Consider the following 17,504-nt stretch of genomic DNA (forward strand, 5'->3'; position numbering starts at 1 on the left):
AGGGTGAGGTGGGGGAAGGGGAAATGAGGAAACTGTTGAAGTCCACATTGATGCCCTGGGGTTGAAGTGTTCCGAGGCGGAAGATGAGGCGTTCTTCCTCCAGGCGTCTGGTGGTGCGGGAGCGGCGGTGAAGGAGGCCCAGGACCTCCATGTCCTCGGCAGAGTGGGAGGGGGGAGTTGAAATGGTGGGCCACGGGGCTGTGTGGTTGATTGGTGCGGGTGTCCTGGAGATGTTCCCTAAAGCGCTCTGCTAGGAGGCGTCCAGTCTCCCCAGTGTAGAGGAGACCGCATCGGGAGCAACATTTCAACTCCCCCTCCCACTCTGCTGAGGACATGGAGGTCCTGGGCCTCCTTCACCACCTTTATTCCTAATAAAGGGCTTTTGCCGCTCCTCGGATGCTGCCTGAACTGCTGTGCTCTTCCACACCACTAATCCAAAATACTAAAACAGTATGTCAGCTCAAATTTCAGCATTACTCAGGGGATGCCGATTGTACTTACCAAAGCCTAAATTTGCTGTCGTTTACTAAGTAAATCAGCAGAATCTACTTGAACAAAACATATCTTGCTGGAACAATTGTGAAACCCAGAGACACCAGCAACAACCTCAAACTTCATTTACATTTTATTATGAATCAGACATCTCCATTCTACATATTAAAGATTACAGCAATCTGTTTAACCTGTCTTTGATTTCTCTAACTATAAACTAGCAACTTTAACAAGTGAAGTAAGGAAGTGTAAAAACACAAAATTGATTTGAACATGGCGCTGTGCAGTACTGTATTATTTGATTGATACTAAGTAGTTATTGCTCCAAACCAACGAAACGTATTACTAAAACATGCAGTGAATATTTTCTTCAGGCAGTAAAATTCCACTCAAAGACGATACCTTTCCTCACATTTCCTGGTTTCATTTCTATCTTTGTTGCTGTTGTTATGGTTGCCCTTCCTGCTCCATTACCAACTTTTCATCTATATTTGAGCACATTTATTATCTCGACATAAAATTCAAGTATTAACACTTTTTGAAGAAAATCTGAATATAGAAGTGAAAACAAAAACAAAACAAAGTGCTGGAAATAAATATCTAACTCCTTCAGCACTTGAAAATTGAACACATAAATTGAAAGATGGGGTTAACGCATGGCCGGGCTAGCTCAGTTGGTAGATAATGGGATTCTTAACCCAAGGTCAACTCCCACATTAGGTAATTATTTTTCCAATGAGGTTGATGCAAGTTTTCTGGAGTTCAGAAGGAGGAGAGGTGATCACGTTGAAAAATCCAGAAAAGAGCAACAAAACATGACATGTCCTTTCTATCTCCTAATCTTACCCCAAAGCTGCAGTTAATGGGAAATCCCAGTTTTCTGACCTGTCTAGAACACTTGATGCTTCGCTTTGCAACCAAGGTGCTCCAGGGCAGCTTTTGCCAGGCCCTCTCAGTCTTATTGAGTGGTCTCATTGAAACATTCAAGATAATAAAACGGGCTTGACAAGGTAGAGATTGAAATACAGGAACCAAGAATGTCTGCAGCACCTGGTCTGCTCTTGCATCCATCATAAACACCACATGCGAGATCTCTACCTTTCTCTACCTGGAAATGTCAAGACTGTTTGGCGAGAATAACCAGGAGATCCAGGAGCTACTATCACAAGTGCAAGGTGTTCCTCAAGTGGAAACACCACCAACAGTTGAAGGAAAAGATGCAGGTACACAAACAAATGAAGGCGGAGGTCCAACAAAAAATTGTGACTTAAAGAACAGATGGTGGATGGAATGATGGTGCAAGAAATCCAGGAACTTGCCCACAGCCTTGTGTGTCTGGATTCTTCAGTGCAGTGAAGATTATCTAAAGCCCAATCACCCAAAGATGTGCCCCACAGAGAATGTCACACGATGTGGTGTTCATCAAAGATAGGGAGGCAAGTCAGCACTCTTTAGATGGAACACTTCGCGAGTCTGAACCAAAACTCATTCCTTCATGTTGGTACCCCTCCTGACCATATAGCACAGCTCCAGCCTGGTCAGCAAGGCCGTCTAACAGCTGTGAACCAACAAGGCCACCAGTACGAGAAAATAGAATTAAAGCACTCTCAGTAAGAATACAAGACCACATTTCCCTCACTTGGAAACAGGTGGACATGATAGCTGGTCTCCAAGACCTCATAATTGTGGTCAGCTTCGATAAAGAAGATAAGGCTAATTGTGTAACTGAAAAAGGGTCTCCCTGCTGTACACAAGAGGTAATGTTCCCTCTAAGCGGGATGGCTCCACAGCCACTGAGAGGGTCCGCGCATGCTGATCAGAAGTCTGTGAAGTGGCAAGGAGTAGAATGAAAACGGGCCATAGGGAAAGTCATTGCAAGTATTCTCCTTAATCTCCTTCTCAGAGTAAATGAACAGCTCCTCCAGGAGACAAAATGAGGATTCTGTTCAGTAACAGGGAATGTGAGCATGTTCTTCATAGCAGGTCCATAAAGTAGAAAGCAGCAAAGCCCCATAAGGCCTTTCAATCTGTCAACCATGGTTCCCGCACTCGAAAAATTCCTTCCTGCCTGACCGGTACATACTTATCAAGGGCCTGCAGTAACTGGTCCTTGAATTAACTCCACATTTTAACTGTGTCTATCCCTTGCAGTTTCCTTCCCCATCCTATGCATCCTAAATCTTGCCTAATCGTATCGTAATTGCCTTTATCCCAGCTATAATTCTTGCTCTAGGGTATATACCTAACCATTTCCATCACTAAAGTAACTATAACTGAACTGTAGTCACTATCACCAAAGTTCTCCAAATCTAATACATGGCTAGGTTCATTCCCCAGTACTATATCTGATGTGGCCTCACCCTTGTTGGCCTGTTACAGGAGACCCTCCTGCACATATTGGACACAAACTGATCCATCTAAAGTACTTGAATTCTAGTATTCCCAATCAATATTTGGAAAATTAAAGTCCCTCATAACAACCACCCTGTCACTCTCGCTCCTATCGAGAATCATCTTTGCTATCCTATCCTCTCCATCTCTGGAACTATTTGAGGCCTACAGAAAATTTCCAACAGGGTAACCTCTTCTTTCCCGATTCTAATCTCAGCCCATACTATCTCAGTATGGGAGTCCTCAAACATCCTTTCTGCAACCATAATACTGTCTTTGACTAACAGTGCCACACCACTCCCTCTTTTACCATTTTCTCGGTCCTTACTGAAGCATCTAAATCCCAGAACCTGCAATAACCATTCCTGTCCCTGCTCTACACATGTCTCTGAAAGGGCCACAACTTCGAAATCCCAGGTACCAAACCATGCTGAAAGTTCACCCACATTATTCCCGATGCTCCTGGCGTTGAAGTAGACACACATCAAACCAACTTCTTGCTTGCCAGTGCCATCTTACAAGACTGAAATCTTAGTTCTAACTTCACTACTCTCAACCTCCCGTATACTCGAACTACAATTTTGAGGAGTTGAATATGTGGCTACAGGGAATGCGCAGAAAGGAGGGGTTTGGATTCCTGGATAATTGGGGCTCTTTCTGGGGTAGGTGGGAACTCTACAAACAAGATGGTCTTCACCTGAACAAGAGGGGTGCTAATAGCCTGGGGCGGTGGGGGGAGAAATTTGTTCATGCTCTTTGGGCGGGTTTAAACTAATTCAGCAGGGGGATGAGACATAGTAGTGGGGCACAAGGAAATGGCTGAGAAACCAAGTAAGTTCTTCGCATCAGTCTTCATGGTGGAAGACATGGGTAATATTGCAAAAATTCAAGAGTGTGTGGGAGCAGAGCGGAGTATGGTGGCCATCACCAAGGAGAAGGTGCTAGAAAAACTGAATGGCCTGAAGGTGGATAAATCACTTGGCCCAGATGGACTACACCCCAGAGTCCTAAGGGAGATAGCTGAAGAGATAATTGAGGCATTAGTGGTGATCTTTCAGGAGTCGCTAGAAATAGGACAGTGTCCCAGAAGACTGGAAAATCACTAACATAACACCCTTATTTAAAAAGGGAATAAGGCAAAAGACGGACAATTACAGACCAACTAGGCTAACTTCAGTCACGGGTTAAGATTCTGGAATCCAATGTGAAGGATGAGATTTCTGAATACTTGGAAGTGTATGATAAAATTGGGCAAAGTCAGCATGGTTTCATCAAGGGTATGTTAACTGACAAATTTGCTAGAATTCTTTGAGGAAGTAATAAGCAGGTTAGACTAAGGAGAACCAATGCATGTTATCTAACTGGACTTCAGGAAGGCCTTTGACAAGGTGCTACTCTGGAGGCTACTGAGTAAGATATGGGCCATGGTGTCAGAGGCAAGATGCTGGCATGGATAGAAGCTTGGCTGTCTGGCAGAAGCAGAGAGTGGAGATAAAAGGGTCCTTCTCAGGAGGCTGGAAGGTGACAAGTAGCGTTCTCCAAGGCTCAGTGTTGGGACCACAACATTTCACTTTATATGTTAACAATCTAGACGATGGAACTGAGTGTATTTTGGCTACGTTTGCAGACGATACAAAATTAGGTAGAGAGACAGGTAGCACTGGGGAGGCGGGGAGGCTGCAGAAGGATTTGGACAGATTAGGAGAGTGGGCAAAGAAGTGGCAGATGGTGTACAACATGGGAAAGTGTGAAGTCATTCACTTTGATAGGAAGAACAGAGGTATGGACTATTTTCTAAATGGGGAGAAAATTCAGAAGTCTGGAGTGCAAAGAGACTTGGGAGTCCCAGTCCAGAATTCTCTCAAGGTAAACTTGCAGGTTGAGTCAGTAGTTAAGAAGGCAAATGCAATGATAGCATTTGGACTTGAATATAAAAGCAGGGGTGTACTTCTGAGGCTCTATAAGGCTCTGGTCAGGCCACATTTGGAGTATAGTGTGCAGTTTTGGGCTCCTCATCTCAGGAAGGATGTACTGGCCCTGGAGCGTGTTCAGAAGAGGTTCACGAGAATGGTCCCAGGAATGAAAAGCTTAACATTTGAGGATTCGGAGTTTATACTCTATCGAGTTTAGAAGCATGGGGGTGATCTAATTAAAACATACAGAATACTGAATGGCCTCAATAGAATAGATATTGGGATGTTGTTTGCATTGGTAGGAGAGAGTAGAGACCGAGGTAATAGCCTTAGAGTAAAGGGAAGACCTTTTAGAACAAAGATAAGGAGAAACGTCTTCAGCCAGAGAGTGGTGAATCTATGGAATTCATTGCCACTAAAGGCTGAGGAGGCCAGTCATTGAGTATATTTAAAACTGAAATGGATAGGTTATTGAGTACCAAGGGGGTCAAGGGTTATGGGGAGAAAGCAGGAGAATGAGGTTGAGAAACTTATCAACCATGATAGAATGACAGAGCAGACTCAATGGGCTGAATCGCTTAATTTCTGTTTCTATGTCTTATGATCTAATAATGTATTTTAAAGATTTTCTGTTTTTATTTAAGCTTTATGTTGCACTTCCCGATGAATGATATTTTAACATAGCAGTTTAAACAAAAGTTTATGAATCGGCAAGTAACTTTATCATTCCTTACAGCATAATGATTCAGAATAATAGAAAATGTAGCTTAAAATGAAAACAAAGAAACTTTACATAAAGTCTTTAAAAGGTTTTTTGTCTCCCCACTTGCTAACAAGATAACAAAGGTTTGTTTCATTATAATACCTACAGTTTACACAAGTAGTGAGTCTGCTTGGATTGATGCAATGTTCTACAATTTTGTTGCATGAATATTAGATCTTATCATTCAGAGAAAGGAAGCGTAAAAACTGAATTATTGGCAATATCAGCTAGCACACAACTTGCTGCACAATTATCAAATTACACTTGGGAACTACCTGCATTAAAAGACTTGCCACGTTCATTATACATTTCTCCTGGACAGCTAGGTGCTCACCTCTGAATTCGTGTCAGTAGTTCTTTTACAGCAGGCATCAATCTTTGCAGGCTCTGAAATGCTTCCTCAGGAAGTGGCAGCTTGCTGTCAGTTACAACAGTTAATGGGTTGTGAGGAAGGTTGAAGGTTGCAAAAATTAACGAGCTGGTGGGGAAAAAAAGTAATCTCTCAATCTCATGAGCTGTCATACAAGATTAAAGCAAAAACAATTTACTTTATATGAATATGAAAGATGAATATTTTATTTACAGGATTGCTCGCACAAGTTAATAAAAACTCTTACTTGTTAGTTAGGAAACAGATTGTGATTTCTGGGAATTTCAATTTGGTGGTTTGAAGTTTGGTAGTCATTCAGTAGATACCATTGATAATTGGTTTACATTTCACAAATTTCAACTTTACAAGATAACATTAGGTTTGCCATCTCAAAACCCAAGTAACAGTTCATCCAGTTTCTCCACTCCAGTCAAAATGCTTACATCATAGCAGCATATAAAGTAAAGCTAATTGCTTTGGGAAACAGCCAAGAATGTGCCTAAATCAAAACTGCATACAGTTTGACTAACACTTACTTATATGTTCATCAGTAAATAATGCCTTTTTACCTGTATTTGTTTATTATATTCCATACATTTTCAAAGGTGGCCCAGATTTGTTGAATTCTGTTCACATCTTGTGAGTTATCCATCTCTGACGTGGGGCATCCACTGATACAGTTGAATGGAAAGACAGTCACATTTCTTCCTGAATCTGGATTTAAAGGTGGTGCGAATGGAATTTCCAACTTTTCAGAAGACCCTTGTGACCATTCTGGCAATGTTGAAGTTAGTTCATTTTTGCTGCAATACTTTACAACAAGGAGAAAGAAAAATGATTTCTAACCTTAGACCCCAAATATTCATCCACTTTTTACTCTTTTTTTAATGAGGGAAGGTACTGACTCTTTTGTCCAGTTGTGGTAACTTACTTTCAATTCATAGCCTGACAAGGGAGCCCACAACTCCCCACTCCCAATACCTCTCTCCTACCCACTTCAGAAACATCTTCCCTTGGGGGCACATTTTCCCCATTAATTTCATGTCATATGCTCCCTGCTACTTTGCTTGGGGATTTCATACTGTGTGCATCGATTCCTGATAATGCAAAATTATTAGATCAGATATTTGCATTTGGTGTACTATTCCTGCATAAAGCAGACTAAAGTAGTTAGGGTCAACATTTCAAAACAAGAAAAAAAGACCAGCTGGTCCATTCCACATACCATAATCTACTCACACAATTAATTCAATCACTCACCCCAACATCGATGCAATCACGTGGAAGTAGAAAACAAATCAGGTAAAAATCCGAGATGAGAAATCACTGAGAAGAGGATGTTGACTACAATGGGGAAGTCCAGAAGTGCTCAGTGATTGGATGCCCCATTCTAATATGACTGTCTGCCACTGGAATAGCCCCAGTCTAAAATTCCATCAAATTTATTACTGTTGTAAGTAATTGCTGCTACTGTTTTCATCCACAACAATATGAACTTTAACTAACATCGGGATGGGACCATTCGCTGCCACCGATTAGTGCCTTTTCACCGCCGAGGACGCTTCACCACCGCCCATTGGCTGCTGAGGACGATTCGCCACCATAAGTGTTTGTAACTCATTTTTATGTATAAACCAATAAAATGATATTTACTTCACCTCGTTTTTTATCAATATGTACTATGTTGTATAAGTAAAGGGGACTGAGAAGTATGAAAGAACAGGCAGGAGGGAAAACAGTCTCCAGAGGTCAAACGACCCCACTGGAGAAATGCTGGTGGCGAACTGGCAGTGGCTAATCGGCAGCAGCGAATATCCCGTGGCGAATCGTCACCAACCCAACTAACATAACATTTGTCCCAATATTACATGAAGGTGATTAGAAAGTACAAAGGTACCTCAGAAATCTTTTCTCGCAACTCATCTATGACAGCCAAGGTGCGTGGGAGAATGCCACCATAACCTGATCTTGAGTTGAAGGCTTGTATTAGTTTTTGGGATTCTAGCAACATCCAGGTAACAGTAAAATGATTATACCGTGACCTTTTACCTAGATGGTGAAAAAGAAAGCCACGGTTAAAGGCAGTAAATCAAACAGTCCTTCAAAACAAAACGGAGAGCCAGAGCAACAGGTACTTTTGCAAAATTATGCCAATGAATGAACTTGTACAAAACTGCTGTTTCATCTATTGAGCGTGCTTCTGGCCAAATTTAGATTACTAGGGCTGCGACTATTTAAATGGGATGCAGTGAACTCAAGTATGACTTACGTAGAAGGTATTGCTGATATCCTGTCCTATTGTTGGCTGTAATGGAGATCATATTGCAAAAAAAAATCTATTAAATGTATTCACTAAGGCAATGTAAATAAGAATTTATAATCTTTCCATAGCGAGGGTGCATTTGACTAACTGATGGAGGCAGGATGTTATTATTAATAAAGGTTAACTAGTTTTCACCTGTATCATTTGAAGTTTTGAAAAACGTATAGTGATCTTATTGAAACATTATGATATGACTTGGATAATGGTGTTGAAAGTCGTATATCCAAATTTGCTGATGACACAAAATTAGCATTGTAGATAGTGTAGATGATAGCATAAAAGAAGAAATATTGATAAAATAGGTTGATGGGCAAAACTGTGACAGATGGAGTTTTATATAAGTAGGTACGAGGTTATTCATTTGGATTGAAAAAGGATAAACCAGTGTACTTTCTTGATGGCATGAAGTTAAATACAGTGGACGTCCAAAGAGACTGGGGTTCAAGTGCATAGAACTTTAAAATGCCACAAACAAGTGCAAAAAATAATCAAGAAGGCTAATTATATGTAGAGGACTGGAGTATCAGGATGCAGAAGTTATTCCGTGGTTATACAAGACCTTGGTTAGACCCTACTTGGGTACTCTGAGCACCACACCTGAGGAAGGACATATTGGGCTTGGAGGAATGACTAAATGAATCACTCCACACCCAGATCCACTTCAAACATGAAAGTAATTGAGGCATTTGCATTGATCCCTGTGGCATTCCACTCATCACATCTTGCCAATCCAAAAATGACCAATTTACGCCTACTCTCAGTTTGCTGTTAGCTAACCAATTCTCTATTCATGCTACTATATTAACTCCCACCCTATAAGTTCATAGTTTGGTTAGAAATCTTTGACGTAGCATTTTGTCAAATAATTTCTGAAAATCTAAGCACAGTATGCTCATTAGTTCTCCATTACTTCCTCAAAGACCTCCAATCGATTGACTGAACGTGGTTTCCCTTTCACAAAACCATGTTGACTCTACCTAATTACGTGCAGATGTTCCACTGTCCAACATAACCTTCCTAATAGTAGATTCTAGCAATTCCCTATAACAAACATTAAACTAACTTGCCTGCAGCTTCCTGCTTTCTATCTCCTTCCTTTCTTGAATAGAGGAGTCTTATTTGCTATTTTCCAAACTGCACAAACTTTCCAGAATCAAGAAACTTTTGTAAAACTAAGACCAATGCAGGTATTCTCTCAAAGGCAGCTACTTCTTTTAAGACTCTAGGATGAAACCTATCAGGACCTGGGGAACTGGCAGCTTTTAAAATCGAACAGTTTTCTCAGTATCTTTTTGCTGGTGATCATAAAGCATTTTTAAAAAAGTTTCTTCCCTTTCATCTCCATTCTCAGATGCTGCTTGAATCTTCTACGGTGAAGAGATACAAAATATTTGCTTACTTTAAATGCCTATTCAGAGGAACATCATAAATTAAAGAATGCAATTTGAACAAATCTAAAATTTAACCCTCATAGGATCTCATGATCACTAGCACTGCCAATATTTATTGTTCATCCACAAGTGTCTTCAAGAATGTAGGAAAGATGTAATTCAATTACGAGATAGTTCAGACAAGGTTCTAGAATCAAGGCTTGTTTTAGGAGAAAAGGTCGAGTGACTATGTGTCTAAACTGCACCCACAAATGTATCAGGACAAGGAAGCAGTTCACTACCACCTTCTCAAGGGCAACTAGAAATGGTCAATAAATTCTGGTCCACATCCCATGAGAGAAATGTTTTAAAATGGTACAAGCGCATTATGTTTACTATCCCATGTTTCCATTCATTTATAAAACTGCGTTTTTGTAGTACATTTTACTATTACAAGATAAACTAAATTTAAACATCCCTTGCAACCCATTACTGTTTCTTTACACCTTTCAATTCTTATCGGCTCCTTGCTGCAATCAGTGTTTAGATTTGTATCAAACCTATCTCTGAATAAGTGTTAATACTGTAACCTACTCAGAACAATGCCAAACCTGCCATTGTGTCTCCGTAGCTCACTCAAAACTATGGAAAGATTATAATATTAATCAGCCCTTAATAAACCACCTTTCAGGACCTGAAAAAATTGCAGAACATCGAACAGTTTCCTCCACTAGCATGTATCTTTTAAATATGGCCACTCCCCCATTTAAAAAATTTATGATCAAAACAGCACTTCCATGAACTGCATGAATTAATGTGTAGGAACTATTAAAACCAGCAGCAGTAAATCAAATCTCATGACCCAGCTGCGGGAGGTCAGTTTGATACTCTCTATACTTTGATTTAGTACATATTTAATTTCTAATTATTTAGATTATACAGGTCTCGTATTTTTGTTCACATTAAAGACAAAAGGACCAACACCTTTTAATTATGCAATGTCAGACCAGACATTCATTCTCATAAGACCATAAGACATAGGAGCAGAAATTAGGTCATTCTGTCCATTGAGTCTGCTCAACCATTCAATCATGGCTGATGAGTTTCTCAACCCCATTCTCCTGCTTTCTCCCCATAACTCTTGATCCCTTTTACAATGGAAAACCTATCTCAGTTTTAATTTCCACAATGATCTGGCCTGCACAGCCTACTATGGCAGTGAATTCCATAGATTCACCACTCTTTGGTTGTAGTAGTTTCTCCTTATCTCTGTTCTAAAAGGTCTACTCTAAGGCTATGCCCTCAAGCCCTAGTCTCTCCTAGCAATGGAAACATTTTCCCAACATCCACTGTGTCAAGGCCATTCAGTATTCTGTAAGCTTCAATTAGATACCCCTCATCCTTCTAAACTCCATTCAGGATACACCCAGAATCCTTAAATGTTCCTCATATGTTAAGTTTTTCATTCCTGGGACCATTCTCGTGAATCTCTTCTGAACATGCTCCAGGGCCAGTACATCCTTCCTGATATATGGGGCCAAAGCCTGCACACCATACTACAAACGTGGCCTGACCAAAGCCTTATAGTGCCTCAGAAGTACAGCCCTGCTTTTATATTCAAGTCCTCTCAAAATAAATGCCATCACTACAGTTACCTTCCTAACTACTGACTGAACCTGCAAGTTTACTTCAGAGAATCCTGGACTGGAACTCCCAAGTCTCTTTGCATTTCAGACTTCTTAATTTTCTCCCCATTTAGAAAATAGTCCATGCCTCTTTTCTTCCTATCAATGTGCATGACCTCACACCTTCCTACGCTATATTCCATCTGCCACTTCTTTGCCCACTCTCTTAACCATCCAAATCCTTCTGCAGCCTCCTGCTTCCTCAATGTTACGTGTCCTACTATCTATCTTCATATCATCTGCACACGTAGCCAGAATTCCCTCAGTTTCTTCATCTAGATTGTTAATGTATAAAGTGAAAAATTGTGGTCCCAATGCAGAGTCTTGCGGAACACAACTTGTCACTGGCTGCCACCCTGAAAAGGACCCCTTTATCGCCACTCTCTGCTTTCTGCCAGACAGGCAAGCTTCTATCCATGCTTGCACCTTGCCTCTAACACCATGGGTCCTTATCTTACTCCGTAGCCCCCTGTGCATCAACTTGTCAAAGGTCTTCTTGAAGTCCAGGTAGACAACATCCATTGGCTCTCTTTAGTCTGATCTGCTCATTACTTCCTCAAAAGAACTCTAGACAATTTGTCAGGCATGACCTACTTAATGAAACCATGCTGATTCTATTTTATTTTACCATTCACTTCCAAGTGTTCAGAAATCTCATCCTTCGTGATGGATTCCAGGATCTTACCCACGACTGAGGTTAGGCTAATTGATCTATAATTTTCTATCTTCTGCCATACTCCCTTTTTAAACAAGCGTGTTACATTAGCAATTTTCCAGTCCTCTGGGACCCTCCCTGATTCTAGTGATCCCTCTACTATCTCTTCAGCTATCTCCCTTCGAACTCTGGGGTGTAGTCCATCTGGTCCAGGTGATTTATCTACCTTCAGGCCATTCAATTTTTCGAGTATCTTTTCCTTGGTCTTGGCGACCATATTCAGCTCTGCCCCCTCACTCTCTTGAATTTTAGAGAAAATACTCATGTCTTCCACTGTGAAGACTGAACTGAAGTAATTATTTCTTTGTACCCCACTACTATATCTCCGGTGTCATTTTTCAGCAGCCCAATGCCCACTTTTGCCTCTCTTTTGTCCTTTACATATCTAAAGAAACGTACAGTCTTCCTTTGTATTACTGGCTAGCTTACCCTCATACTTAATCTTCGCCCTCATATTTTTTTATCGTTGCCCTCGATTGGTCTTTGGAAGCTTCCCAATCCTCTGCTCTCCCACTATTTTTTGCTATTTTATATGCTTTCTCTTTTGCTTTTATGTTAGCCCTGATTTCCCCAGAAGAAATGGCCAGCATTTCAGAAGTGTTTAAACCATCTCCTGCTTCGTCAGGATAGATGTCATGCAAACTTTTGTGTATAATAGATACAACTATGTAACACCATAGTGCTAAAAATTTCACATATGTAAAAACTGTGTATAAAGAACTTACTGTAAACACTGTAGTTTGGATTCCATCACCACCTCGAACTGTGTTACTGTGAGTGATCAACGAAGTGGCTATTTGCCTGATCTCGGTCGTTATTGAATACGATCCCAAATGGAGTTTAATATAGATAAATGTGAGGTGCTGCATATTAGAAAGGCAAATCAGGACAGAACTTGGGGTGCAGGTTCATAGTTCCTTGAAAGTGGAGTCGCAGGTAGATAGAATAGTGAGGAAGACATTTGGTATGCTTGCCTTTATTGGTCAGTGCACTGAGTATAGGAGTTGGGAGGTCATATTGCAACAGTACAGGATAGTGGTTAGGCCAATTTTGGAATACAGCACGCAATTCTAGTCTCCCTTCTATAGGAAGGATGTTGTGAAACTTGAAGGTATTCAGAAAAGATTTATAAGAATATTGCCTGAGTTGGAGGGTTTGAGCTGTACCGACTGAATCGACTGAGGCTGTTTTCCCTGGAGCATCGGAGGCTAAGGAGTGACCTTATAGAGGTTCATAAAATCATGAGGGGCATGGATTGGGTAAGTAGATTTAGCTCTTTTCCCCAGCATGGGGGAGTCCAGAACTAGAGGGCATAGGTTTAAAGTGAGAGGGAAAAGATTTAAAAGGGATCTAAGGGGCAACTCTTTCATGAATGGAACGAGCAATGCATGTATGGAGTGAGCTGCCAGAGGAAGTGGTGGAGGCTGGTACAATTACAACATTTATAAGGCATCTGGATGGGTATTGGAATAGGAAGCGTTTAGAGGGATATGGGCCAAATGAAATTAGATTTAGTTAGGATATCTGGTCAGCATGGACAAGTTCGAATGAAGCATCTGTTTTCATGCTGTATATCTCTATGACTCAAAACAACACATAAAATCAACATCACAGTATTGTTCTTTCTGCCTTTCTTAAAAATTTGGCTCCATTTATATAGTTCCACTGTAAGACAGTGTAGGTCACCGTAACCTGACGATAATTTCCTTCATCATGTTTATTCTATAATCATGGACTACCTCTTCGTTAAAGGTTGGTCTGGGTTGACCACATTGATTTACAGAAAATTAGAAAGAATAGCCAGGGCACAATATTAACCTGATTAGTAAACACAGAAAGGCTCTGTTTAAATATTTGATTATAGGTGATGATATTAAGACTTAAGAATACTTGAAACAGAAATACACTGTCTGAAATTATTCTAGCAGAAGCATTTATATGAGCGGTCAACAGACCACAATCTGTGATAGAGTTAAAGACAGAAAGATGTGCATTCACATAGAAAACTATACAAAACATATTTTCCCTTCAGTGGCATAATCGGCAAAACCATACTGAAGGACGGGTAGGAATTATTTATTGGAGAAGACCATAGGGTCATGGTCATTAAATGTATTCAAGGCTGAGATAGACAGATTTTTAAATCAGTAAGGGAATCAAGGTTGTGGATGAAAGGGAATGAAATGGTGTCAGTCATGATTCCATTGAATGGCAGAGCAGTATCGATGGGCTGCTCTTGAGTCTATGGTACATATACCATGATGTACAGCACAAAAATGCCTGGGAGTTACACTTCTGATGAAAATCTGAAAAAGTTAATTCAAAAATCGAAAATATACCTAAAAATTAACAGTTTTTTGATTCCAGACTAAACATGCGCCTTTCAGAATCCTGGTCCATGAAAAGGAAACACTTGCAATTAAAACATGAAATGTCCCTGAAACATTTCAGCTGTTTGCAGACAGCTTAGAAGTGCCCACATAATAGCAATATTGCATGGATAAGAAATTTAGTAAACAGCACTAAGTGTTGCTTTGAAGTCTACAGCACGGTGATCTTAATCCAGCAGTAAATTGTGCTGTCTGTTGTACAAAATAATGGGATTAAAATCAGACTATCACTTCAGAGAAGTGGCTGATGAACTTGCAGTGAGAGTTTCTGTCAATAATTACATCACGATCAACCCCTCTGCAACTAATGAAATTTGATGTCCTGCACATACCTGCTTGAAAATAATCACTTAACATCTCCACAGTCGACTGCAAATTTCTTTTCACAATTAGGCCAAATACAGCAATCCAATGTTTCTTCATACATAGCAATAAGTCTTCTAAGGACCAAGGAGGCTTCACAAATAGTATCTGATGTCAGGATCAGAGAGAGATCATAGCAATTACATCATTACTCATTTAACTTATTATATTTAACCATTCTCCACACTTTGGTAACAGTCATAAAATCTTAAAAGTTGTACAATGCGATTACTTTACAAACTTTTAAACACTTAAACATATTTTAATATGTTACAAACTTTATAGTCCCCAATTTAGGAATAAGTCAGATCAAAACATGAATATCTGGAATGCTGCAGGCACAATTCTTTATCAGAAAGATAAGGCCTTGTATGATTCTGGGCTTAAAATAATGGGATTAAAATCAGACTATCACTTCAGAGAAGTGGCTGATGAATTTGCAGTGAGAGTTGCATCCCACCCAGATCCAGCTCCCAAACCTGCATTTACGATGACTAACTGTCTTAACCTGTGTATCCCTGGCATACTATGGGAAATTTAGTATAGCCAATCCACCTGCCCTGCACATCTTTGAAATGAGGGCGGGGGGGAGGAATTGCACCATCCAGGGAAAAACCATACAGACATAGAGACCATATTCAAACTTCATACAATCATCCAAGGCTGGATGCTGCAAAAATGCCTGTAATTTCTACTAGTCTCACTACACCTCTGGTGGAATCTCTGGCGAAATTCAATTTTTACAAATTATCCAGATAGTTGATTTTTAAAATTCGCTTATTATGCACAGAAAAATGGAAGACGTTTTATAACATATCATGGAATTAAATATTAATTCAATTTCTACAGTGTCAAAACAAACAAAATTAATTATTCAGCATAAAATAATCATTTGATCATTATGACATTACTGAAAAATAAAGTTATGCTATCAAAACGTTTTCATTTTGAATTCATCAGGACAGAAATGCAATAATACCAGAAGGAATCAATAATGTATACTGCATGTCATGAGGGTGCTCACTGGTTGGCAAGTTGACTCTGACTGGTTAAGACTTGGCCATGGAGAATGCAACTAGGAATGTTTCTGTCCACAACATCTTTGTTCATTTCAAAAAAGGCACAGTGACTGAACATGTTTCTTTCTCCTACAGAGGACAGGTCTCTGTGTATGAATATTTGTAGCTTCTCGAAAGCATGGCTACATTACAAACCCAATTACTGGTCATAATCTTAAACTGATTAGTCACGTAATTCTAACATTCAGGATTGTCAGCAAATGCTGTTCAATTGCTGAATCATGTCTTATAATGGTTTCATAGAATTTCCACAGTGCAGAGTCTGTACTGACCCTCCGAAGAGCATCCCACCCAGATCCAGCTCCCAAACCTGCATTTACGATGACTAACTGTCTTAACCTGTGTATCCCTGGCATACTATGGGAAATTTAGTATAGCCAATCCACCTGCCCTGCACATCTTTGAAATGGGAGGGGGGGAAATTGCACCATCCAGGGAAAAACCACACAGACATAGAGACCATATTCAAACTTCATACAATCATCCAAGGCTGGATGCTGCAAAAAACTGGTCTACATCACTTCGATACAGAAATAACAATAACATTTTTCTACAGCCAATGAACCCACTCGCTGGCACAGTGAGGCTGCTGCAGTGCTAACCAATGAACCACAGCATTGACCTACTTGATCTAATCCCAATTAGGACTTCGTGTTCCAATTTTGCAAGCATGGATTAGTTCAGTACAAAGGTAATATTACCGTATTCCCAGAGGACCTCAGGGTTGTGTTATTATCAGAATTACCTATCAAGCATCATTTAATTCATAAAACATTCTCATTCAAGTGGTAAGCAGAAATGGTTAGTTCTTCCTGTTGTTAAAAGTTTTGAGGTACCTTATCCTTCTGGAATAATTGACATCGGCTAGGCACTTTGCAAATTAGGAGAGACTAGGTCAACTAGACCTGCATTCACTGGAGTTTAGAAGAAGGGCTGATGCCAGAAACGTCGATTCTTCTGTTCCTTAAATGCTGCCTGACCTGCTGCGCTTTTCCAGCAACACATTTTCAGCTCTGATCTCCAGCATCTGCAGTCCTCACTTTCTCCTCCAAGTGGAAACAACATCCCTACATGCAGTCTATCCAGCCTTTCAGAATTTTGTATGTTTCAATTACATCTCTTCTCATTCTTCTAAACTCCAGTGAATACAGGTCTAGTTGACCTAGTCTCTCCTAATTCAACAATCTTGCCAATAAATTATCTCCGTGAACCTATGCTGCATTCCCTCCATGGTAGGTTTATCCTAGCTTCAGTAAGGAGACCTAAGCTGCACACAGTATTCCAGACACTATCTCAGCAAGGTCCTGTACAGTTGCAGCAAGACATACTTGTCCCTCTCCTCAAATCATGGTCAAGCTATCATTTGCCTTCCTAACCACTTCCTGAACCTAAATACTTGCTTTCAATGATCAGCATACAAGGAGACCCAGATCCCTTTGTACATCAACATTTCTCAATCTATCATTTAAATAATGTTCTGCCATTTTGTTTCCTCTCAAAGTGGATAAATTCACACTTACCAATGTTATAACGCGTCTGCCTGTATTTGCCAATTCGCTTATCTGTTACCTTGAAGCCTCTTTACATCCTCTCATTACTCACTACCCTATCTAGTTCTCTGCTGTCAGCAAACATAGAATCATAGAATCC

The 17,504-nt window shown here is 40.2% G+C and overlaps 1 protein-coding gene across 2 annotated transcripts in view; it reads right to left on the reverse strand.

Annotated features, from left to right (window-relative positions):
- The window catches only part of swt1 (SWT1 RNA endoribonuclease homolog), a 133,739-nt gene that overhangs the window by 23,836 nt on the left and 92,399 nt on the right, over positions 1-17,504 (reverse strand). For both annotated transcript variants that reach the window (XM_072573649.1, XM_072573648.1), the window contains 4 exons: positions 14,745-14,883; positions 7,827-7,978; positions 6,499-6,740; positions 5,894-6,037 (listed from right to left, as the gene is read on the reverse strand). In XM_072573649.1, the coding sequence (XP_072429750.1) occupies positions 5,894-6,037; positions 6,499-6,740; positions 7,827-7,978; positions 14,745-14,883 (677 nt within the window). The remainder of the gene's footprint in view (positions 1-5,893; positions 6,038-6,498; positions 6,741-7,826; positions 7,979-14,744; positions 14,884-17,504) is intronic.

Source organism: Chiloscyllium punctatum, chromosome 7, assembly GCF_047496795.1.
Source record: "Chiloscyllium punctatum isolate Juve2018m chromosome 7, sChiPun1.3, whole genome shotgun sequence".
Lineage (NCBI taxonomy): Eukaryota > Metazoa > Chordata > Chondrichthyes > Orectolobiformes > Hemiscylliidae > Chiloscyllium > Chiloscyllium punctatum.